Source organism: Ovis canadensis, chromosome 5 (genome assembly GCF_042477335.2).
Source record: "Ovis canadensis isolate MfBH-ARS-UI-01 breed Bighorn chromosome 5, ARS-UI_OviCan_v2, whole genome shotgun sequence".
In the NCBI taxonomy this organism is placed as follows: domain Eukaryota; kingdom Metazoa; phylum Chordata; class Mammalia; order Artiodactyla; family Bovidae; genus Ovis; species Ovis canadensis.
In genome coordinates, this window is record NC_091249.1 from 26,035,868 (window position 1) to 26,062,709 (window position 26,842).

The window sequence follows — 26,842 nt, forward strand, 5'->3', positions numbered from 1 at the left end:
TGCATCAGGTCTTAGCTGCAGCATGTACATATCTCAGAAAATGGATGTCGAACAGTTAGTAGTGGTTTTGAGGATACTTGACTGGAAGGAAAAAATGTACAAAATGGGCTGGAAGATAGTATACCTGAAGCTCCTATGATTTGGCTCTCTTTAAATATGATGACTGTGAAATCTGACTAATACCTTCCTTGTTTCTACCTTCCAAATCTCTGGCAAGTCACACTATTGGTGGACTCTAACAGGGAACCATAAAGAGGATGAGTTCTGGAAAATCTAATCCCTAACATTACCTACAGAGAGTCTAGCTTTAGATTTTGTTGCCCCACCATAAGCCTCTCTTCTTTTTTATTTATTTACTTGGCTGCATTAGGTTGTAGCTGGAGCATAGGGGATCTTCATTGCATTATGTGGGATCTTTCATTGAGGCACACAGGCTCAGTTGCTCCGTGGCATGTTCCCTGAGCAGGGATCAAACCCAGGTCCCCTGCATTGCAAGGAAGATTCTTAACTACTGAACCACCAGGGAAGTTCCTAGGCCACTCTTCTTAATTCCAAGTCTATTCACCAAATTATAGTCAGAAGGAAGAACAAAGCAAGACATAAATATGAAAATAATTATTCACATAGAAACTATATTCATTTATAAGTGAGGCATACACAAATATTTACTGAACAGTTTATTAGTATAGAAAATGTTAAAAGGCTCTTGTACTCTTCACTTCAACAAAAGAGCTTGGTAAGAAAGATAAATAGATATACTGGACTAGAGATATCTGAGAACTGCCACAAGGCTGTTGCTGCTAAGTCACTTCAGTCGTGTCCGACTCCGTGCGACCCCATAGACAGCAGCCCACCAGGCTCCCCCGTCCATGGGATTCTCCAGGCAAGAACACTGGAGTGGGTTGCCATTTCCTTCTCCAATGCAGGAAAGTGAAAAGTGAAAGTGAAGTCGCTCAGTCGTGTCCGACTCTTAGTGACCCCATGGACTGCAGCCCAGCAGGCTCCTCTGCCCATGAGATTTTCCAGGCAAGAGTACTGGAGTGGGGTGCCATTGCCACAAGGCTGTTAGGAAAATCCAAATACCAAACTGTCATTCCTCAGTGGCCCCTTAACACAGAGCAAATCAAACATTATAAAACAATTTTCACCTAATTGCATTATTAGAAATTTACTTTGATTCACCTACGATCCAACTGGCTTCAAAAAGCAAAGAGAAAATATAACTGATTTAAAGAAAAAGCTCTATTAATTTTATGTACCACTGTGGAAACATGACTTACAGAGTCATCTCCCCTCATATTCATTTCTGAGAGTAATTACTAGAAATTCACTGTCCAATAGTGCACTTTAAGAAAGAGGATTGATAAACACAATGTATTTCCAACTTTAATAACAACTTTTTCTTCTGAAGGATTACACATAGATTAATTTTCATCAAGCTTTCTCATATTACTTATATTTCTTTCCAATGTGAGTTTTTACATGTAAAGATGTGGGCTCATTGAAATCTTTCCAAAACTGTTTAACTCAGTTTTTGTCCAGTGAGCCCTTTCATTCTTTTGGAATTGGAATGACTGAAAGTTTTCTGACTTTTTTTTACATTATAGAGTATCTTTCCAGTGTGCGCTCTCTTCAAATGGTTTGTGACAAATGAAGGCTTTACCATACTCCGTCCACTCTGATCTTTTTCAAGTCATCAAAAATAAATAAAAACCTCTGGTAACATCTGAAGGCTTTTCCATATCCTTTACAGTCACAAGGTTTCTCTTCAGTATGAATTCTTTCATGCATTTCTAAGGAGGTATAATTTTTGCAGGATTTCCCACATTGTTTACAAGGTTTCTCTTCTATGGGAATCCTTTCATGTGTTTGCAAACTTTGAAAATATCTTAAGGTTTTCCTATCTTGTTTACACTGATAGGCTTTCTCTCCAGTGTGGCTTCTTTAACATTTTCAAAGTGAAGTTGGTTGACTAAAGGCTTCTCTGTATTCCTTATTCATAAAATTTCTTCTCAGTGTGAATTCGTTTGTGCTTTTGGAAGGAAGTGTAATATCTGAAAGCTCTACCGCACTGTGAGCATTCGTAGGGTTTCTCTCCAGTGTGCAGCCTCATGTGTACTCTCAAGGTTTGGTGATGGGAGAGGGCTTTCCCACATTCTTTGCATTTGTAGGGTTTCTCTCCAGTGTGAGTTCTTCCATGTGATTGTAAGGAATTGTAATGACTGAAGGCTTTACCACACTGTTTGCATTCGAAGGGTTTCCCTCCAGTATGAATTCGTTTGTGTTTGTGAAAGGAAGGGTAATATCTGAAGGCTTTACCACACTGTTTACATTCATAGGGTTTCTCTCCAGTGTGCAGCCGCATGTGTATTTTTAAGGTTTGCTGATGGGAGAGGGTTTTCCCACATTCCTTGCATTCATAGGGCTTCTCTCCAGTATGAGTTCTTCTGTGTGACTGTAAGGAATTGTAGTAATTGAAAGCTTTACCACATTGTTCACATTCATAGGGTTTCTCTCCAGTGTGAATCCTTTGATGTATTCGAAAGGAACTAGGAGAAATGAAGGCTCTCTCACATTCCTGACATTTATAAGGGCCATCGCCAGTGTGAGTGATCATGTGTGCTCGAAGGCTTGAGAGACCTCTGAAGGTTCTCCCACATGCCTTACATTCATAAGGCTTTTCCCCAGTATGAATTCTTTCATGTTTCCGAAAAGAACTAGGACAACTGAAGGCTTTACCACACTGCTTACATTCATAGGGTTTCTCACCAGTGTGAGTCCTTTGATGTGTTCTAAAAGTATGATAATATCTAAGGAATTTTCCACATTGCTTACACTGATAGGGTTTCTTTTCACTGTGGGTTGTTTCATGTGTTCGCAATGAAGAGGAACAATTAAAAGCTTTCCCACATTTCTTACATGTATATGAAGCATTTCCAGTGTGTGTTACCATGTGTCTTCGAAACCCTGTGCTCCACATGAAGGCCTCCCCACATTCCTTACATTCATAGGGTTTTTCTCCTGTGTGGATTCTTTCATGTGCTTGAAAGGATGCACGGGAATGGAACGCTTTCCCACATTCCTCACATTTATATTTTTTCTCTCGATTGTGATTTTTCTCATGGGTCTCTAAAAATTGGATATAGCCAAAGGCTTTACCACATTCTTTACATCTATATGGCTTCTCTCCATATTTCTGATACTCAGGTGGTTTACGTTCAGTGTGATAACTCATATGTCTCTTAAGGGATGAATGACGTGTAAACACTTTTCCACATACACTGCATTCACGTGGTTTCATTCTATTAGTTTTCTTGTTCAGACTGAGGTTTGGAATAATGCTGAAGTTTTCTCCACATTGACTACCCTCTTTACTTTCACAGAGTCTTTCTACTACATGACTTCTGTGGAAACAAACAAACAAACAAGGAGTACATTATTAATGAGTTCTTTATTAACAATTTTATATTTGAAGTACATTTTTATCACTTATAGCAATAGTGTAGGTTTTATGCCTTGTCTGAATGGTTTCAAGTTTATTATAAGAAATGCTCTTGCAATCATCAAAACAGTGACAATTCACAAAGAGAATTTATTTAAAGTGTTGAACTATTTTGTAAACACTGAACATCTATGTCACATAAGTAATTTTGGTGAAAATTTTCCAATAACTAAATTTGGAGCACTAGTTATTTCCTCCTTTTAAAATTGTATAACATAACAGAATACTCACATGAGGTGCTATATTATATTGTGGGTATGACTTACCTTAATTTTCTCCCCTGACTTTTGTACTGATCTTCAATGTCATGATCTTCCCATTTTTCTCCTAAATTGCAGATCAAGGAAAATGATTCCAAAATATTATTAGTTATAGAAAAATGACTAGATTCTATACCCATTGTTGGCTGTGACCTTGCCTAGTTTTATTTAGCAACATCCTGCATTTCCACATTTAATATCTTGGAACAATAAGCAAGAAACACTTGTTGTTACTAATTAACAAAATAAAGGCAAGTTGTCATCCTCACCTATTGAGACCAGGTTCCTCAAGGTTTCCCGCATCACATCTCTATAGAGCTTCTTTTGTGAAGGATCCAGGAAAGCCCATTCTTCCAGGGTGAAGTTCACAGCCACATCCTCAAAGGTCACTGAGTCCTAAAGCATCCCAAATGTGTGTATAGGAGGATGTGTGAGACTAACAGCCCTGGACATCTATACACCATTTATATGAAGACTCATTTTACGTATGAGTCTGTCACCTCTCTGACTTGATTACGAGAAACTTACTCTCTGTCCACACTTACTTCCTTATAAGTTTAACAGCATCATGAAAACATGCAAATTATTTATACAGTTTGTTGTGATCGTATCAGATATTATTTCTGTCTCATCGCAGGGTCTACACATGTTGGGAAATGACAGAAATGCTACACACATGAAACAAATATTATCATTTTAAGATCATGGATTCCTTGTGAGGAAAACTCTTCCCTCTCCCTTACTACCCACTATTTACAGCACTCCAAGAGGCAGAGGGTGAAATTTACATAAGATTTTACTAAGTAAAAACATGGTGAAGAACTAGAAACTTTTACTTCTATGCCTATCACCAAACATGAGTGTCCAGGACAAGTAGAAATCCAGCTTTCAATAAGATCCAACTGGCTATTTAGTCCTTAAGTTCCAGGTTTTTAGAAATAGTACAGTGATGTAGCTGGTGGAATGAAAATAGCCCGACTACCAGGCTGTATTGCTTTTAACTTGTGTTATATTTACCACAGGCTCAGCTCTCCCTTTCTCTCTCTGATTTTATGGACTTGAAAGTTACTTGGTATTTACAGCTCAGATACCAGGAAGAAGATGTCACAACTTAGACCACAAATTCCCTATACTCATGCACCCTGGGGCTGCTCAGAGGCACAGAAAGTCACACAAAGTGGGATAATATGCCAGAAGCACTCTTTATGGCAGAACCAGAACACTGTGCCCTGTGCTTTGCTGATCTTGAGTAACAGGTAAAGAGCTGCAGACTGCAAGAGTATTCATTGAAAATCACAATGGATTCATGGTAATTTGACCTTAAAATATAATGAAGGATTCAGCAGTGCTTTCCTCCAAACAACCATAAAATCTGTTTTCAAACTGCAGGAAGAAGTGGTTTCAAAACCAGCCATTCTAGAGGCTGTTCTTCCAAGTTCTCTAATTCCCAAACTCCTATCTGGTCTACAGAAGTATGATGGCTTGACCACTGAACATATGAATCCCTTCGCTGATGACAGCACACAGTGCCAATAGCGTATGAAAGGGTTTACTTCCCATAATTGAGGTCTCCGGGGAAAGTAAGGCCTGCTTCTCCAGCAGTCAGGAAATGCCTTAAGAGACAAAGGAGCTTGGGTTTTTTTAAATATTTGGGGGTGGATTTGGGTTCACACACAAGAACAGGATCTTATGAAGGCTTAACGTCTTGTTACTGCCAATAGAAAGGAGCACCACGGCACTCTTACAACTATGTAGAGGTGTGGGTCAAAGAGAAATGAGAGGAAGGGCCCTGCATACATTCCCTTCTCTCTGAGGAATCTGGATTTTTCCTCTGGTGCACGTAAGGCAGACTCTTCTTGAGATCAGTATGGATTTTAAACACTGGTGAGTCTGAAAGGACCACAGGTTTTTCTGCCGCTTTTTTTCTAGCATTTGCCAGCCCCGTGCCTGAACTGACTTGAATACTCTCTCCCTGTGCCATTTCCCCTCCCACTTCCACTGCCCTTGTATGAACAGAGTTTTGTAATTCTAGCTGTTGTATTTTGTGGACCTGTTATTTTTGTTTTTCTGTGAAGCACAAATATTAGATGTGGAAGGTATAGGAGACTCCACTGCTCCTGGTCACTCCCTTTATAGCCAGCCATCACTGTCTTGTTTCTTGCAACTCAAGTTAGATTTTGGTCTCTTGCTCCACTGCAAAAAACAAAAACAAAAACAAAAGCACACACACACACACACACACACACACAAGAGATGGGACAGGAGGAAAGACCTCACAGCTAGATCTGCTGGGTTTGAGGAATGATTTTCTTTCTTCCCCATGAAGACAAAAAAGCTTTTTCCACTGGTACATTTAAAGCTCCCCCAACAATAGGGAGGTACAAATTTTGGACAAGTGCCACTGCAACACGGAATGCTCAGAGAACCTGAACTTTTAAACTCTAGAGGGCTACACGTGACTGTTGGCCACTGCTGGGTCTGTCTGGTATTTCAAAGGAATACTGGGTACTGAAAATAGGAACTGCAGGGGTAAACTTATTAAACCCATTAAACCTATGGGGGAAAAAAAAAGAAATGGGTAGGGGGAATGAGGCTTTAAAGTTAATAGCAGTCCACCATAAAAAATGGGAGTTAGAGAACTCTGGTTTTGGGTCTGGTATTTAAGGAACTTGGGGGACTTCCCTGGTGGTCCAGTGGTTAAGAATTCACTTTGCAGTGCAGGGGACGCAGATTGGATCACTGCCCAGTGTCTAAGATCCCACATGTCTTGAAGCAACTAAGCCTGTGTGCCACAACTGAGCCCAGGCGCCATAACCAGAGGGAGTCCAAGCACTGCAACAAAAGATCCTGCATGACACGACAAAGATTCTGTGCACCATGACTGAGATCTGAGGTTACCTAAATAAATAAATAAATATTTTAAAGCACTTGGATGCCATTCCCAACTTCATAGAAAAAACTTGAAAACATTTGAAATCAATAACTCTTCTTAGATCTGTCAGAGCATTGATGTCACAGGAAAACCACTGTTTCCAAAATTGAGAAAGAGAAAATAAAGATACAAGGCCTGGGGACTTCCTTGGTGGTCCAGTGGTTGGGAATCCACTTTGCAATGCAGGGGTTCAAGAGCTGGATCCCTGGTCAGGAACTAGGATCCTACATGCTTCAGGGCCGCTAAGCCATGCACAGCAGCTGGAGGGCCCACTTGCCACAACTACTGAAGTCCACCCACTATGTAGCCGGAGGGCCACAATTAGCCTGTGTGCCACACCTGGAGAATTTGTGTGCTGAAGCAATGGATCCCAACTAAGACCCAATGGGGCCAAAACCAAACAAATATTTTTAAAAAGTCATTGATGGCAAACCACAAATGCAGAAGTTCAGAAAACACTCTGTAAAGAGTCTGGCTGCCAGTACAGGAGACTCCAGTTCGATTCCTGATCTGGGAAGATCCCACATGCCTTGTAGCAACTAAGCCCATGCACCACAACTATTAAACCTGTGTACCAGAGCCCAAGAACTGCAACTACTAAGCCTACAAGCCACAAACACTGAAGTCCAGGCACTCCGGAGTCTGTGCTCTGTGACAAGAGAAACCCCCGCTTGCCACAACTAGAGAAAGCCTGCACAGCAACAAAGACCCAGCACAGCCAAAAATAAATAAATAAAAATAAAATTATAAAAAAAGAAAATGCACACCCAAGTATTTCATATTGAAACTGAAGAAAGAGTATATTGAAAAAGAAACACCTTAGTTTACACAGATTTTTAAAAATTTACTTTTAAGTATAGTTTATTTACAATGTTGTGTTAATTTCTGCTGTATAGCAAAGTGAATCAGTTATACAGATACATTCCTTTCCATATTCCTTTCCATTCTGGTTGATTGGAAAGTGAAAGTTGCTCAATCATGTCCGACTCTTTGCAACCGCATGGACTATAGAGTCCATGGAATTCTCTAGGCCAGAATACTGGAGTGGGTAGCCTTTCCCTTCTCCAGGGGATTTTCCCAACCCAGGGACCAAACCCAGGTCTCCCACATTGCAGGCGGATTCTTTACCAGCATAGCCACAATGGTTGATTACAGGATACTGAATACAGTTCGTTGTGCTATAGAGTAGGATCTTGCTGTTTGCCGATTCTATATATAATAGCTTGCATCTGCTAATCCCTAACTCCCAATTTATCTGTCTCCACTTTCTCTCCCCCTTAGCCATCACAAGTTTGTTCTCTGTATCCATGACTCTGTTTCTGTTTCATAGATAAGTTCATTTGTGTCATATTTTAGATTCCACATATAAGTGATATCATATGATATTTGTCTTTTTTCTTTCTGACTTAGTTTCAGTTCAGTTCAGTTCAGTCACTCAGTCGTGTCCGACTCTTTGTGACCCCATGAATCACAGCACGCCAGGCCTCCCTGTCCATCACCAACTCCCGGAGTCCACCCACACCCATGTCTATCAAGTCGATGATGCCAACCAACCATCTCATCTTCTGTTGTCCCCTTCTCCTGACCTCAATCTTTCCCAGCATCAGGGTCTTTTCCAATGAGTCAGCTCTTTGTATCAGGTGGCCAAAGTACTGGAGTTTCAGCTTCAACATCAGTCCTTCCAATGAACATCCAGGACTGATCTCCTTTAGGATGCACTGGCTGGATTTCCTTGCAGTCCAAGGGACGCTCAAGTCTTCTCCAACGCCACAGTTCAAAGGCACCAATTCTTTGGTGCTCAGCTTTCTTTAAAGTCCAACTCTCACATCCATACATGACCACTGGAAAAACCATAGCCTTGACTAGATGGACCTTTGTTGGCAAAATAATGTCTCTGTTTTTTAATATGCTATCTAGGTTGGTCATAACTTTCCTTCCCAGGAGTAAGCGTCTTTTAATTTCATTGCTGCAATCGCCATCTGCAGTGATTTTGGAGCCCAGAAAAATAAAGTCAGCCACTGTTTCCCCATTTATCTGCCATGAAGTGATGGGACCGGATGCCATGATCTTAGTTTTCTGAATATTGAGCTTTAAGCCAACTTTTTCACTCTGCTCTTTCACTTTCATCAAGAGGCTCTTTAGTTCTTCTTCACTTTCTGCCATAAGGGTGGTGTTATCTGCATATCTGAGGTGATTGATATTCCTCCCGGCAATCTTGATTCCAGCTTGTGCTTCCTCCAGCCCAGCGTTTCTCATGATGTACTCTGCATATAAGTTAAATAAGCAGGGTGACAATATACAGCCTTGACATACTCCTTTTCCTATTTGGAACCAGTGTGCTGTTCCATGTCCAGTTCTAACTGATGCTTCCTGACCTGCATACAGGTTTCTCAAGAGGCAGGTCAGGTGGTCTGGTATTTTCATCTCTCTCAGAATTTTCCACAGTTTATTGTGATCCACACAGTCAAAGGCTTTGGCATAGCCAATAAGGCAGAAAGAGATGTTTTTCTGGAGCTCTCTTGCTTTTTCGATGATCCATCGAAACTTACATCGATAACTTACTTTACTCAGTATGATAACCTCTAGGTCCATGTTGCCGCAAATGGCATTATTTATTCTTTCTTTATGACTGAATAATATTGCATTGTGTGTGTATATATGCACAATGTCCATTCATTTGTATATGGACATTTGTTTCCACGTCTTGGCTATTGTGAATACTATTGCTATGGACATAGGGGTGCATGTATCTTTTCTATTTATAGTTTTGTTTGGTTATATGCTCAGGATTTGGATTGGTTGCTCATATAACAACTCTATTGCTAGTGTTTCTGAGGAACCTCCATACTGTTTTCCATAGAGGCTGCACCAATTTACATTCCTAGCAACAGCGGAGGAGGGTTCCCAGTTCTCCACATCCTCTCTAGCACTTTTTATTTGTAGTCTCTTTAACAATGGTCATTCTGACTGGTATGAGGTGGTACCTAATTGTAGTTTTGATTTGCACAGAGAAAAAAAGATTTGAATTAAATCAGACATGTTTTCAGAAACCATGCAAGGAAGAAGAGAGTGGATTCAAATTCTATACAGGCATACTTCATTTTACTGTGTTTCACTGTAGTTTGTGGAAACCGTACATTGCCAGATGATGGTTAACATTTTTTAGTAATCAAGTTTTTAAACTGAGCTATACAAATTGCTTTTTAGATATAATGCTGCTGCTGCTGCTGCTAAGTCACTTCAGTCGTGTCCGACTCTGTGCAACCCCATAGATGGCAGCCCACCAGGCTCCCTTGTCCCTGGGATTCTCCAGGCAAGAACACTGGAGTGGGCTGCTATTTCCTTCTCCAGTGCGTGAAAGTGAAAAGTGAAAATGAAGTCGCTCAGTCATGTCCGACCCTTAGCGACCCCATGGACTGCAGCCTACCAGGCTCCTCCACCCATGGGATTTTCCAGGCAAGAGTACTGGAGTGGGTTGCCACTGCCTTCTCCGATATAATGCTACTGCATACTTAATAGGCTATGATATAGTAGAAACATAACTTTTATATGCACTGGGAAACCAAATAATAAGTGTGACTTACTTTACTACAGTGGTCCTGAACAGAACCCTCCATTTGAGGTCTCCTTGTATTTCAAGTTTTGAAAGAAAAAAACACTCTTCTAATTTTCAAACCCCAAAGGTAATCCTTTGAAAATATTAATTTAATAAAATGATAAACAGCCAGTCAAGACAATGAATAAAGAAAACAGAAATTACTAACATCAGAAATAAAAGGAGAAATCAGCATGAAAAAGGATTTGACACCAACCAACATCCATTTATGATAACAAACAATGCTATTTGCTGAGCAAGTTTAACAAATCTACCACAGTCAAATAAGAAATAAAAAACAATATAGTGCAAACTGTGGATGCAGAGGGGTTATGTATACTTTCTGATACATTTCTCTATGCTTCCTAATCAATTTTCCTATACACTAAAACTGCCCTAAAAAAACTGAAGTGTACTAGAAAAAAAAAAAAAAAGATGAAGACAAACTCATTATCCCTGATGAGTGACCGATGACTGAAACAGGAAACCTTTCAGCCAACTGATTTGCATTTATTCAATAAGGCGGCATGGTGTTCCATGAGCTTAAGACCAGTAAGCGAGGTGAAACTTCCACTGAATGCCCTGTTGGACAGAACTGCATAGCATATTCTGAGAAGTGCCATGGTTACTATCAACATCTCTAGAACTCTAATGTGGATGAGAAGTGTCCTGGCAAGACCGTGAATAGTGGACCTAGTACATGTACCGGAGAAGGCAATGGCACCCCACTCCAGTACTCTTGCCTGGAAAATCCCATGGATGGAGGAGCCTGGTGGGCTGCAGTCCATGGGGTCGCTAAGAGTCGGACACAACTAAGTGACTTCACTTTCACTTTTCACTTTCATGCACTGGAGAAGGAAATGGCAACCCACTCCAGTGTTCTTGCCTGGAGAATCCCAGGGACGGGGGAGCCTGGTGGGCTGCCGTCTCTGGGGTCACACAGAGTCGGACACGACTGAAGTGACTTAGCAGCAGCAGCAGCAGCAGCAGTACACGTACAGAAGAGTGTTACCTTGTGACTTCCCTGGTGGTCCAGTGGTTAAGCAAAGCATCTGCCGAGCAATGTGTGGGACATGAGTTCAATTCCTGGTCATGGAACTAAGATTCCACACACCTACTGAGCCCACACATTGCAAAGAAAGATCCTACCTGATGCAATGAAGATACCATGTGCTGCAACTAAGACCCGATATAGCCCAAAACAAATATATATATATATATTTAAAAAGTATTACCTTGATTTGTATTTTGGGTTATCTATTGAGTTCAGAGGTTCTTAAAGTTCTTTTACTACAAAGGGGGCAACTCTTAGACAACTGTCCATGAATCTGTGAATACAAGTAGATAAGGCCAGTTTTGGGCCAGTATCAAGATAAGCGCCTGATGTTTGGGTAGCTGTGTGACCCTGGGGTTTGGATTTTTAATCAGGGATATCACAAATAAGGGATGAAGAGCAGCAATTGTCTTCTGAACTTGTCCTGCAGGAATGTATATTGTCTTCCTTACAGTCATGCATACATCCCAAAACTGTGCCTTCAATTAACCCCAGGTAAGACTCCATCTGGGAGAATGGGGACCTTTCCCAACACTGCAGCAACTTTTAAGGGAATGAGTAGACGAGGCCTCCTTCTGCAGGAGACTCAGGCGAGGACAGATGTGACACCATCATGTCACATGGAGGTGTTGGTAAGCATGCTGACCCGATGGGGTGCTGTTTCCAAGGTCACAGCCATAATGAGCAGCTCAGCAGAGGATCACATGCTCAGTGCTTGCTGCTGCTGCTAAGTCGCTTCAGTCGTGTCCAATTCTGTGCGACCCCATAGATGGTAGCCCACCAGGCTCCTCTGTCCCTGGGATTCTCCATGCAAGAACACCAGAGTGGGTTGCCATTTCCTTCTCCAATGCATGAAAGCGAAAAGCGAAAGTGAAGTCGCTCAGTCGTGTCCGACTCTTAGTGATCCCATGGACTGCAGCCTACCAGGCTTCTCTGTCCACGGGATCCTCCAGGCAAGAGTACAGGGGTGGCGTGCCATTTCCTCCTCCTGCTCAGTGCTTATGTTCTCGAAAAACGCAAGTCTGAGTGCCTGATGCATAGTGAGGCCAAACAATACTAAAACACTGGAGTTTGGAACAGAGAAAAGTTTATTACAGAGCTATGCAAAGAGATGGGTGGCTCAAGAACCCCAAACTTACTAAAAGCTTTCAGCAAAGCCCTTTTATAAGAAAGGTGAGGGAGAGGCATGATTAGTTGTTACAAACTTCTTGGTGTCAGATCCTTTGTTCCTGAAGTTAGGTCACGATCAGGCAACAATCTTCTTGTAAATCTCTACCAAATGAATGTTATTCTTTCTTCTGACAAGAAAGAGCAAGGTCCCAAGGCAAAGCTTTCACCCTCTGGGGTCCTGGTCCTGGCTAAGAGGAGGTAGATCTCAGTTGGCAGCTTTGGGCCAGGTTCCCAGGCTGCCCGGATGTCATCACTGAGGGAGCCAGGCACAGAACCCAATGGCCCTCAGGCTGCCCCAAATAAGGGGGAGACAAGGTCCCACAGACTGTGACCCAGGCAGACTGCCACTGCTACTATTAGGTCACAGAGGCTAGGAGGTGGGAGAGGTTCACTGCTGCCTCAAGGCCTGGGCCAAGACTAGCTTTAGTGAGTGGCTTTAGTGAGGGCTCTGGAGCCCCACCAGATAGATTCATGGGACTAGATCTGATAGACAAAGTGTCTGAAGAACTACGGATGGAGGTTCATAACACTGAACAAGAGGTGGTGATCAAAACCATTGCCAAAAAAAGAAATGCAAGAAGGCAAAATGGTTGTTGGAGGAGGCCTTACAAATATCTGAGAAAAAGAGAGAAGCAAAAGGCAAAGGAGAAAAAGAAAGATATATCCATCTGAATGTAGATTTCCAAAGGATAGCAAAGAGAGATAAGAAAGCCTTCCTAAGTGAACAATGCAAAGAAACAGAGGAAAACAATAATGGAAAAGACTAGAGATCTCTTCAAGAAAATAGAGAACAAGGGAATATTTCATGCAAAGATGGGTACTATAAAGGACAGAAACGGTATGGACCTAACAGAAGCAGAAGATATTAGGAAGAGGTGGCAAGAATACACAGAACTATACAAAAAAGAACTTAATGACTCTGATAACCACGATGTCGTGATCACTTACCTACAGCCAGACATCTTGGAGTGTGAAGCCAAGTGGACTTTAGGAAGCATCACTATGAACAAAGCTAGTGGAATTGATGGAATTCCAGGTGAGCTATTTCAAACCCTAAAATGTGATGCTGTGAAAGCGTGGCACTCAATATGCCAGCAAATTTGGCAAACTCAGCAGTGGCCACAGGACTGGAAAAGGTCAGTTTTCATTCCAACCCCAAAGAAGGGCAATGCCAAAGAATGTTCAAACTACTGCACAACTGTACTCATTTCACATGCTAGCAAAATAATGCTCAAAATTCTCCTAGTTAGGCTTTAACAGTATGTGAAGCAAGAACTTTCAGATGTTCAAGCTGGATTTAGAAAAGGCAGAGGAACCAGCAATCAAATTGCCGACATCTGTTGTTTTATAGAAAAAGAATTCCAGAAAAACATCTGGTTCATTGACTATGCTAAAGCCTTAGTCTGTGTGGATCACAACAATCTGTGGAAAATTCTTAAGGAGATGGGAATACCAGACCATGTTACCTGCCTCCTGAGAAACCTGTATGCAGGTCAAGAAGCAACAGTTAGAACCAGACATGGAAAAATGGACTGGTTCAAAACTGGGAAAGGAATATGTCAAGGCTGTATATTGTCACCCTGCTTATTTAACTTACATGCAGAGTACACCATGCCAGGGGAGATGAAGCACAAGCTGGAATCAAGATTGCCGGGAGAAATATCAATAACTTCAGATATGCAGATGACACCAACTTTATGGTAGGAAGCGAAGAGGAACTAAAGAGGCTCTTGATGAAGGTGAAAGAGAAGAGTGAAACAGCTGGCTTAAAATTCAACATTCAAAAAACTACAATCACGGAATCCAGTCCCATTACTTCATGGCAAAAAATGGGTAAACAATCAAAACAGTAACAGACTTTATTTTTTTTTGGCTCCAAAATCAATGCAGATGGTGACTTCAGCCATGAAATTAAAAGACTCTTGCTCCTTGGAAAAAGAACTATGACAAATCTAGACAGTGTATTAAAAAGCAGAGACATTACTTTGCCAACAAAAGTCCGTCTAGTCAAAGCTATGGTTTTTCCAGTGGTCATGTATGGAGGTGAGAGCTGGACCACAAAGAAGGCTGAGCACCAAAGAATTGATGCTTTTGAACTGTGGTGTTGGAGAAGACTCTTGAGAGTCCCTTGAACTGCAAGCAGATCCAACTAGTCCATCCTAAGGAAATCAGTCCTGAATATTCACTGGAAGGACTGATGCTGAAGCTGAAACTCCAATACTTTGGCCACCTGATGCGAAGAACCAACTCGTTAGAAAAGACCTTGATGCTGGGAAAGATTGAAGGCAGGAGAAGTGGATGACAGAGGATGAGATGGTTGGATGGCTGTAGTTGGACACGACTGAGTGACTGAACAACAGTTGGAGCCCCACAGGACACAGCCTCCAGCCTGTTCCCTGGGCCCCAGCTCACCTGTTGGCCCAAGGCCCAGTGAGCTGAAGGGCTTCCAGGAGAAGGCCAGGATCCACCTCTTACCTCACTCTCCATCTGATGACCACCATACCACAGACAGATGGCTGAATTCCTTCTCTAAGTTAGTTGCTGAGTCACATTCGACTCTCTGACTCCATGGACAGTAGCCCGCCAGGCCCTTCTGTCCATGGAGTTCTTCAGGCAAGAATACTGGGTGAGTAGCCATTCCCTTCTCCAGGGGATCTTCCTCAGCCAGGGATCCAACTCAGGTCTCTGGCATTGCAGGTAGATTCTTTACTATCTGAGTCACCAGGGAAGCCTGAATTCCTTCCCTGCTGCTGCTAAGTCACTTCAGTCGTGTTCGACTCTGTGTGACCCCATAGACGGCAGCCCACCAGGCTCCCCCGTCCCTGGGATTCTCTAGGCAAGAACACTGGAGTGGGTTGCCATTTCCTTCTCCAATGCAGGAAAGTGAAAAGTGAAAGTGAAGTCGCTCAGTCGTGTCCGACTCTTTGCGACCCCATGGACTTCAGCCTACCAGGCTCCTCCATCCATGGGATTTTCCTGCTCAGTTATTGGTCACCACTGCAGAGGGCCCTGCCCACAAGTAACAAACTGTCAATAAGGGAATTCCTTCCCTCAGTTCAGTTCAGTCGCTCAGTCGTATCTGACTCTTTGCAACCCCAAGAATTGCAGCACGCCAGGTCTACCTGTCCATCACCAACTCCTGGAGTTCACGCAAACTCATATCCATCGAGTCGGTGATGCCATCCAGCCATCTCATCCTCTGTCATCCCCTTTTCCTCCTGCCCCCAATCCCTCCCAGCATCAGAATCTTTTCCAATGAGTCAACTCTTCGCATGAGGTGGCCAAAGTACTGGAGTTTCAGCTTTAGCATCATTCCTTCCAAAGAACACCCAGGGCTGATCTCCTTTAGAATGGACTGGTTGGATCTCCTTGCAGTCCAAGGGACTCTCAAGAGTCTTCTCCAACACCACAGTTCAAAAGTATCAATTCTTTGGCGCTCAGCTTTCTTCACAGTCCAACTCTCACATCCATACGTGACCACTGGAAAAACCATAGCCTTGACTAGACGGACCTTTGTTGGCAAAGTAATGTCTCTGCTTTTGAATATGCTATCTAAGTTGGTCATAACTTTCCTTCCCAGGAAAGTCAGCATCTGCAGTGATTTTGGAGCCCCCCAAAATTCCTTCCCTAGTGGTCCCTTGACAGTTTGTTACTTGTGGGCAGGGCCCTCTGCAGTGCTGACCAATGACTGAGCAGGACTACTAATGGTTGCTCATCCACAATTGGTTGCTGGTAGGCGAGGCCCACTGAGGTACCAACCAAATGCTGAGCAACCTGTTGCCTGGTAACAGGGTGAGCAGTAATGACAAGCACAGCAATGGCTGTGTGCTAAGGGCTGTGCGCTAAGGGCTATGCTCACTGCATTCTATTACACTTGTGAGAGTCTCAGTTTTCAAGAGAACCTAGTACATGGTGATAATTGCACTTCTAAGGCAGTTCTTCGCACCAGAAGACTATAGACAGCTTAAGGCCATCATGGGTCACTGTAGGAGGCATAAGAGGAAGCCATCGTATCCTCTATACTGAGGGAGACTCCAAGGGAACTAGCAGGAGTGCCTGTTGTATGGTCATTTAAACACAGTCCAGAGCCTTCTGTAGCAGGGGTGCTCTCAAGGTGAGGGGAAATTTCCAAGTAATAGTAAAAATGGGCTCAAGTAAAATTCCTAAATAAGGAATATGTTGTCTCCCCAACACCAAAACAACCTAGTAGGCCTTGTGGGTGCTGAGAACGACTACAAATATTTCTTCACATTGTAAAGGAGGGAGCAGTTGATTACTGAAAAACATACAGAAACTTGACTAAGGGTCTCACATTACATTGGTTAACGGCCCATACACTTTCTGCAAGATCCTTTTTTCCATATTTGTGTATTCTGAATGAAAATGAAATGAATGTGCTCAGAGGAAGATGTCCTTAGTGTGATGTCATACCTGTGTTCCTGAAGCAAAGTGCATGCAGTTCAAATCTTCCTGCAGAGACTGTGGGATGGCAAGACCGCTGAGGTTCTCTGAGGGTAATCAGATAAAGATGTCCCTTCAGAGGGGAAGGCCTCTGCAGCTGAGAGAATGTTGAAATAGATACCCAACAGAACAGACTTATCAAGTCTGTGAGAGCAAGATGTTTACTGAGTGGAAGAAGTAAGTAATTTCCACAATGATAGGGGCTAGGAATAGGGGCTAATCTGATATAACCACAGCTCAAGGTTGTTGTAATCCACTATGAGGTATCATTCATTCTTTCCAGGTTTAAGGACAGATCAAATAAGGCTATTAAAGGAGAAAATTGGGGGCTATCACTTCTCCCTTAATATGTTTCTTTATAATGTTTTTCAATATAATTCAATGTCGTGGTCCATGTGCGGGTTGGAAAAGAATTTTCAGACATGAGGCAGAATGAGAAGGAAATGAAGTTTATTAGAGTGGGAGGTGCTGTTAGAACAGCAGGCCAGCTCAAGGGAGAACCAACGTTGAACAGGAGTCCTTAGTATACTTTTATACCCAGGGTACAAGGGGTGGGATAGGGGTCATTTGCTGATTGGATGAGGTACGTATTCTGGGTGGGGTAAGAGTAAGGCAAATAACTTCTCCCTGTGAGGTAGGAGGGAAAACAGGTTATATTGCTCAGGAAGACCTGAAATCCGTTAACAGTTACAACATGGAGGAGGGAAGGACAATAAGCAACTGGCTTTTCTGTTCCTGCATTCCAAGACCCTCCTTAGTTTTATTTGCTCTTTCGTCCTTGGATTACCACATTCAAGGCCCTGTTTAAAACTTTAAATCAGGCCATATTAATGAATTTAACTGTTGGGTAATGTTTGTGGACTCTTATTTTGTCTTGCCAATTTGGAAGTAGAAGACAAAATGAATCATGGGTTCAGAGCTTCCCTGCTCACTATGGGATATTTTGGGACAATGAGTGATACAACCATGAGAAATTTAGGCAAGAAGAGAGTTCTGCTGCTGAAGGCAAAGTATACCTATTTGTCCTTTATACTCTATTCAGTCATTCCCCTCAGATGATGAGGTAAACTGCTTAAATATGGAGAAGGCAATGGCACCCCACTCCAGTACTCTTGCCTGGAAAGTCCCATGGATGGAGGAGCCTAGTGGGCTGCAGTCCATGGGATCGCTGAGAGTTGGACACGACTCAGTGACTTCACTTTCAGTTTTCACTTTCATGCACTGGAGAAGGAAATGGCAACCCATTCCAGTGTTCTTGCCTGTAGAATCCCAGGGATGGCGGAGCCTGGTGGGCTGCCGTCTACGGGGTTGCACAGAGTCGGACACGACTGAAGTGACTTAGCAGCATACAGGGGATGTTAATATTAATTTAAATTCGTATTACAGAGGACCAAAAGTCAGGCAGGCCCCTTCTATATTTTTGCTATGGAAATTCTTCCAGCATATTTTGGATTTACAATTGAATGAAACTGTAGTCCTTTCTTTCAGTACTTTTTTTCTCTGGTTCTCTCCCTCCAGTCTTTCTTTGTTTTGCATTTTAGGTCACTGGATATACTCTGAGGGAGAGAGTGTCCTTTCTACCCTAACATTGATAATTTTTTTCCTCTAGAGAGCCTCACACCAGTGCCATCAGGGTCAGAGGCCTCCTTCATGACAACTGATTACGTTATAGAAATTAAGTACCCCAGGCTTAGATTGGTTTAAATTAACCCCTTTTCTGTGCCACAGTGAGGCTATAGGTGTTGCCCACCTAACTCAGAAGGTCAGTATCTTTGTTGCAGGTGCTTCTAGCAGGTGCAGAAACAGCAGAGGTACTGAAGGGTCCTGTGAGCCCTCTGGTATTAGGAATGGACTCAGCCTGCCACCTACTGGCTGCCTTTACTCTCTCTTCTCTTTCTCTCTGAAATAATCTTTTCAGAGTGATCATCTGAGGGGTTTACCTCATTCACAGGATATAATCAGCCAAGTAACCCCCAAAGATCCCTCCCCTCCAAGGTCTGGGTGAACCCAGCCTCGGTCACACCTACACTAAAACACAGACAGGTTCCATCCAAGCCATGGACTAAGGATCACTAGGAGGGTCCCATCCTCATTCTGCTCCCACAGGACAAGGAATTAACACACACTGTCAACTTGGTGTCCTCTGTATATAGAACCCAGGTTTGGTGGGGGTCAATAATGCCACACAGGGCAGCACAGGGCACAAGCAACCGGCAGCTCACAGAGCAGGAGCCCCCAGGCTTTCTTATCAGCCTGTCCACGTAAGACGTACTAGGGGAAATATGGGAGTGGTGAGGCTTATCTTTCAGTACTAGTCAAACATCAAGTATGTGGAACCTGACTACTCATTACAAGAATCAAACCCAGGTAAGAAAAACATGCATCTGCACTGGCTTGTTTCCACTTAAAGAAACATCGACAGGATGATCAAGAAGTAATTATAACTGGGTATTTGTGCATGGGTGGAGTAAGAGCACAGGAGTGGAGGAGGACATGCGGGCTAGGAGTCCTAAGCTAGTTTCCCATTTTAGAAATATTTTTAACCTTCACATGCATTATTTAAAATCAGGAGAGAAACTGATATACATCTTATTTTCCTATGCTTATCATTATTTTAAATTGAGTTTTGCTTTTTAAAATTAATCTTCATTTTTCTACATAGGAAACCACTCCAAGATTTAATCCTTTAAATGTTAACAGATATAAAACTGCACACCATAAAAGATTTACAAATCCCCTTCTAACTAAAAGGATAAGAACATTATAGTTTGTCCCTCCACTAAATTTCATACTAGGGATATTTTCAGGAATAAGTGGCATAATATAAAATATTAGGGGTTTGGAATTAAACCAGAAACAGACTTAAAAGATGTATATAAGCTTTAAAGTGTTTTCTTTATATCAACAAAAATATAAATTCAATGGCTTTTCCCTCACATTCATTAAAACAAGAATTCATTTGCTTTAGGAATAGTATGGCCTTCTAAATGTCTAGGGACAGGAGGGCATTATGCTAAGTGAAGTAAGTCAGACAGAGAAAGATAAATACTTTATGACATCACTTACATGTGGAATCTAAGAAACACAACAAACTAGTGAATATTACAAAAAAGAAGCAGACTCACAGATACAGAAAAAAAACTAGTGGTTGATGGGGGCAATGCAAGTGTAGGGAACTGGGAGTCACAAACAATTTGGTTGTAAGACAGTGTACAGGGATATATCATACATCATGGGGAATATAGCCAGTATTTTGTAGTAACTGTAAATGGAGTATAACCTTTAAAAATTGTATAATAATTTTTTTAATGGAAAAAACATTTGAGCACTTAAACACACCCATCTCATACTGAGGCTCTCTTTGCCTTAATGGAGCAAAATTCTAGTTGGTTTCAGAATTTTCTTGCTTTACTCACATCGTATCTCTCAAGTAACTTACACATTAAAATCCCCAAAGCTAATGGAAACTAGAATCAAAGGACTGCAACATTTAGCTAAGAAAGAAACATACATTTGAAATGACTGATTTTGAGATTCAAGTATTTATGTGAAAATTTAACAATTTTTGAAAAGTGCTTGGAAATTGAATTGGCTTATTAAATTTCCTTACGGCAGAACTGTAGTTTTTCGTGCACTGGAACTCTACCCGGCTTCGGATCAATCCCAGAACAAAGGAGCACCACCTCTCTCTCACACACACACATACAACCTCCCTGATGCAATAAACCTGGAGAACTTGCAGGAGGAAAAGGAGAAATGGTAAAGTTCTTTTTAAACTTTTTATTTTCTATTGGGGTATAAGCTGATTAACAATTTGTGATAGTTTCAGGTGAACAGTGAAGGGACTCAGCCATACATATACATGTATCCATCAGGAGAAATTATATAGTTTTAAAAACATATTAGGAACTTCCCTGGCAGTCCAGTGGTTAAGACTGCACACTTCCAATGCAGGGGGTATGGGTTTGATCCCTAGTCCAGGAACTAAGATACCCCATGCCATGTGGTGTGGCCAAATAATTAATTTAAAAAAGGACATATTAATTTTATAAAATAATTTATTCTGCTATAAATCACCATTAAAAAAACTTTTAATTAAAAAAATTTATTTATTTTAATTGGAGGCTAATTACTTTACAATATTGTAGTGGTTTTTGCCATGAATCAGCCACGGGTACCCATATGTTCTCCATCCAGAAAACCCCCTCCCACCTTCCTTCCCATCCCATCTCCTAGGGTCATCCCAGTGCACCAGCCCTGAGCACCCTGTCTCATGCATTGAACCTGGACCAGCGATCCACTTCACATATGATAATATACACGTTTCAATGCTACCCTCTCAAATCATCCCACTCTCGCCTTCTCCCACAGAGTCCAAAAGACTGTTCTTCATACGTGTGTCTCTTTTGCTGTCTCTCATATAGAGTCAAAAAAACAGTGTTTTAATTTGGTATACACAACACTTCTGGCTTAAAAATTGTCATGAAAGTAATTAAAAAAAAACAAAGAGAAAATACTGGTATCAAAACAGATAAGGAATGGCACCCCACTCCAGTACTCCTGCCTGGAAAATCCCATGGATGGAGGAGCCTGGTAGGCTGCAGTCCATGGGGTCGCTAGAGTGGGTACACGACTGAGCGACCTCACTTTCACTTTTCACTTTCATGCACTGGAGAAGGAAATGGCAACCCACTCCAGTGTTCTTGCCTGGAGAATCCCAGGGACGGGGGAGCCTGGTGAGCTGCCGTCTATAGGGTCGCACAGAGTCGGACACGACTGAAGCGACTTAGCAGCAGCAGCAGCCTTCTTGCTACAGTTCAGAAGAAAAATACACTTTCAGAAAGATGATCAAATTCCCAGACTTGGGGTCTAAGATATAGTTCTTAGAGCAGGTTAGTCACTGGAGAAGAAGGGTAGGGACAGTTGAGGAGCCACAAGAATGAATTCTAGGCTGTACATGCTCTCCCAGGTCCCAAAAACAGGGAAGCACAGACTCTACTAGGTTCTAGCCTCACAGCTGAGGAAACTCTATGTCTGATTCAGTTTAAGATTCTGACCCAAACTCATAAACCCTTTGTCCGCAACACAGAAGACATGATAATAACGGCCTCTTTCAATGTGCATAAATTACACAGTGTACCTACACTGCGAACGCAAAACTGAAGTTCCGAGTTTTGCGTCCACAGTGTCCGACTCTTTTGTGACCCCATGGACTGTAGACTGCCAGGCTCCTCTGTCTATGGGATTCTCCAGGCAAGAATACTGGAGTGGGTTGCCATTTCCTTCTCCAGGGGCTCTTCCCAATTCAGGGATTGAATTCGCACAGGAAAATTTTAGGCCTCCAACCTCAGAAATGAAATCAGTCCTCACCACTGTGTGCAGTTGCATCCTCAGCTTTCCAGGGCTCTGTAGCATCTCTCAGTATAAAGTCTCCTTCCATTGCGGGTGCGAACACATAAGACACCTGCCGGGGCGGGGAGTGGGAGCTGCTTCCCAAAAAGAATAACTGGATCTGCAGATCATTTTCTTTACAGGAGGAGCCTTGGCATGGATCACTGACTATAGGCCTCTGCTCTGCACTGGAGTATCTTTGGAACATGCTTGATGTTTCAATGGACACAAACTTAGTGTTTGAACAATCCAGCAACACAATTTAAACCTATCATTTATGTGGAAAGGAGGAAAGAAAATTGTAGGGCATTTTCACTAGTTCAACCAGAAAACCTGAAATATTTACTCCTTTCAGGAAAAAAAAAAGATGTCAGTCGGTGATTATTTTTACAGTGAGAAATAGGTTTGTAAATAATCACACCTGAACACTTGGTCTGGACATCTAAGCAGATACCACACAACCAGAGAATTTCATCTGAAATCACCTAAAAGTAAAGAATAGTCCTGAGGAACTTACTACACATGCTTCAGGGGAGAAAAAAACAGCAGAACAAAATTTTTTAAATGAAATGTAATCCTGGAATTTTTTACCCCTAAAATTCACCTCTTTTGCCTCTTGGGAAATATGTTATACTATCTTTTAAGCTGTATTGATTAAATGCATTTTACTCTGATTGAAAAAATGGCATTTAAATATGTGAATAAATCTTTTAAAGGTGACAATCTTTAAATCTTTAAAGTAGGGCTAACCCCGACAGGACACATGACCCAGGAAAGTTTTAAAAGGAACTTCCACACATTAGATGTCTGTGCCCAGGAAAGAGTCTGGGAGGAGAGGCACCAAACTGTTGAACAAAGTAGTTTCAAGTGGTAATTTTTTGCTTTCTTCTAGTGGAAAACATCCACAGACAAAAAAATGGAAAAAAGAGCCATCTAAGGCTCTGGGAGGAAAATGATAAACAGTTAAAACACTGCGTCTGTTTGAAATGCACCACGGAGGACAAATAGTTGATAATGATACTGTGAATCTGAGAGGGAATTTGGCCTTGGGGAGGCAGGGTGAACTCCGAAAATTTAGGGAACTCACTGCCAGCCCTAGGAAAAGCTAAGCTTGAGCGGACAGGGGCGTAGACTTGAGACTCTTGGTACTCAAATAACTGCAAAACAAGAGAAAACGGGTGACCCCTGGGAAGAAGTCAGGGACTGGAGACCCCACACACCAGAGCTCTTCCCACGCACGAACTACGTAGACCGAGTCACGAGGGTCCCCTGACAATCCTCCCCGGGGGTCACAACACAGTCTGGGGAGGACGCGGGGCTGCGGGGTCGGGGCCGAAGTCGGGGCGCGCAGTGACTGTACAGGACGCCCGGGGTCCTGGCCGCCGGCCCCGCCCCCCACGCGACCGGACGGAGGAGACTGAGGTCGGAGCAACGCCCCTCGGGTCCGCAGGCTCCGGGGTTGACAGCGGGGAGGCCCGACACAACCACAGCTGGTTCGGATCCACTCCAACCAACGCCTCCTCGCCTCTCGCTCCAACTCTGCACCCGGATAACGCACACTCACCATTTCTAGGTTTCCTGGGTCTCCCTGAGTCCTTCCTATGACTCCCACAGCAGGTCACAACAAGACAGACTCTGAGGCAGTGCCGCTAGCGTCTCTGAGAGGTGGGAAACCGGATCACTAGCCGAGCCAGAGGGAGTGAAAACGGAGCCGAAGCGGTGCGTCGCCCCACCTACCTGCCCAAGCGGCGCCCCTGATTGGACAGTTCTCAAAGCTGCACCTCCTAGTACTTGAGTGACAGCTGGACAGAAGGACTTGTGTCTCTAGGGAGCTAGCTTCCTCGGCCAACTCCCCAAGAGGCGCCCAGACCCGCGCTGAGGGCAGTGGGTGGAGCAGAAAACTGACCCAGCCCGACGCGGTTACTTGGAAACAAGTTTTTGCAAGCCTGGAGCGGCCTATCTCGTATTCGCCCAGCTCTTTGTGCACACGTGAGGGCGGGGAATTTCTCATTGAGTTTCCAAAAACAGAGCATGTGCATCCCCTACCAGTATACCTGGTACACCAGTACGCCTGGTACACCTACCAGTAAACCTACTCACATGACTGCTCCTTCCTCTATATCTTAGAGCCTAGGCACTGAGTTGCCCCAGGCTACTGATTGTTCTACTCTTTTGATCAGAATATCTCCACTTGCACACTTCATCAAAGGGGTGTTGAGGGGTGCATGCCTCTGCTGGTTTCCTTGACAACTGATGAGCCAATTTGAGGTCAATTTTTCTCTATAGCTGGTTATTCCCACCCAATTTAATGTATAACTTTTCCTGCCTGACATCTGACCCTTTTGCTTCAGATGTGTAAGATAAGCATTGATGCCTCTGTCACTGAATCTAGACTCTTTCTTTGGTCTTGGCAATTATTGAGCTTGCGAACCTGCAGGGTGCAGTCCAACACCCCAACACAGGGCCACACTGTAACAAAAGGGTCTTATTGTTGCAGAGAGAAGCCAGTTCTGACTCCATGTTGGAACTGGGTTTTTTTTGACGTGCTTTTTGTTGCTTTTATAATTACAACCATACAGAATAGCCTGCCTCAGAGGACCCTGCACCTCTACCTGTTAAACTAAAGGATCTTAGTTTTTATGTCTTAGAGACATAATCTGACCCTCCCTACCTGTGAATAATTACAACAAAAAGAAGAGTTTAACACACTCTTCCAAAGGCTGGCCCTTCCTGGAGATGTTTTACTGAAGACCCTTCTTACTTTACTTCCTTATTACATCTCCCTCTTGTTCTGCCTTTTGACTTTAATTCCTCATTGCTTCTCTCTGTCTGACTCTATAAAAGAACCTGGCATCCAGATCCTGGACAAGATACTTTCAGACATTAGTCTGCTATCTTCTTGGTCAGCCAGCTTTCCCAATAAAGTCATATTCCTTTCCTGAACACCTTGTCTCTCAGATTCATTGGCCTGTCATGTGGCAAGCAGAGCAAGCTTGGACTCTGTAACATTATGTCCTCTAGGGGTCAAGGTGTTAAGGGTGAATTTCAGGTATTTTCTTGATCACCAAAGCAGAGAGCTTTAAGTAAAGTGAAATTTTATTTAAGCAAGAGGAAGAGCAGGTAGGCATGTGAGGAGCTGCTGTTCTGGGTTTCTTTTGAAGCTGGTTATGAGAGGCATATAAATGAAGGGATGGACTATGTCAGGCGAGTGTATGCTCCTCGGTTCCGTCTCGTCACAACAAAGATGTGGAGTGACGGACATTAAAGCCCTTGGCGAGTCATAGCTCTCAGGTCTTGGACAAACCATGTTATAGCTCTTAGATAAATCAGTGTTACAGCTCTATTTTATTTAGAAGATAGCAGGAGAATCCACCCTCGAAGCGTGAGGGCATGCCAACCCAAAGATGTGAAGAGAAGAGAGTGGAGGAGCGCCCAACGAGTTGGGGGGTGGGGAGAGAAAACGTGTTGGCTCCTCCTTTTATGTTTTCTCCTCCCCCTGGGCCTGCCCTATGTAAATTGGGCTAGCCAGGAGTGCTGTTTGTTCTACCTGAGGTCCTCACTCCAGTCCTCGGACCTTCCTTTGTTCTATTTTTGAGGGCTTTTCCCTTCCTTGTCTTTTAGCCACCGCCATTTTGGACTCCTGTTTCCTATTCTAACTGCCTAACAGACTATTAAGCAGCAGCAGCAACAGACTATTTACTGGGGAAGGAGGAGTTTGGGGGTCCTTTTCCTTGATTTTCATCCCAGCTCCACTGTCTCGAGGGGAAGAGGGATTTTCATCCTCATTAACTTAGATCAGAAGTGTCTGAGTGTTGCAGAAACAGTACTCGAGAAACCAAACACCACACTCGGAGAGTCAGAATTCAGGTTTATTATGCCAACGGGCCCAGAGGAGTTAACACTCTAAGCTTTGAGCCCTGAACAAAGAGGTTACAGAGTTCTTATAAACAGACTATAGTGGGCAACACTAGTTGCTAATAGGCTGGTTTAAACTAAGGTGTTTCGCGCGAGTGGGAACAGCAGTCAAGATGGGGAGGGGGATGCATGATTAAGCAGGTTTGCAGGGGCTGGGCAATTGCAAAGAGCAGGACAAGGGTGAGATAAGCTCCAGTTCCTAGTATTCTAAGTGCCCACTTTCTGAGACTACATGATCTATGTGACCCAGACTTTGCAAGGGGCAAGCTGAGTTACAGAGGCAGAGTGAGCAGGTTATGCAAAATTTTAGCTTTTCCTCTTCATGGGGGCTTCCCTGGTGGCTCAGTGGTAAAGAAAATCCACCTGCCAATGTAGGGGACATGGGTTTAATCTGTGGTACTGTTGCAGGAAGGGGAATCCCTTCCAGGGCCTGAGAGTGGGCTCTTGTCTAACACTTGGAAATGTAATCGTCCATGGAGACATTCATGTTGACAAAGCAAGAGACTTTATTGGGAAAGAGCACCCAAGTGGAGAGCATAAGGGAATCCAGGAGGACTGCTCT

The 26,842-nt window shown here is 43.0% G+C and overlaps 1 protein-coding gene across 1 annotated transcript; it reads right to left on the bottom strand.

Moving 5' to 3' along the window:
* Positions 1 to 1,428: 1,428 nt before the first annotated feature.
* On the bottom strand, positions 1,429 to 24,049 carry LOC138440885 (zinc finger protein 709-like). The gene is made up of 4 exons (XM_069590966.1): positions 23,930 to 24,049; positions 4,032 to 4,158; positions 3,769 to 3,829; positions 1,429 to 3,404 (listed from the first exon to the last, which is right to left on the bottom strand). Exons 1-4 carry the CDS (start codon positions 23,930 to 23,932, stop codon positions 1,994 to 1,996), a joined length of 1,602 nt encoding a protein of 533 aa, XP_069447067.1. The 5' UTR covers positions 23,933 to 24,049; the 3' UTR covers positions 1,429 to 1,993.
* Positions 24,050 to 26,842: the final 2,793 nt, after the last annotated feature.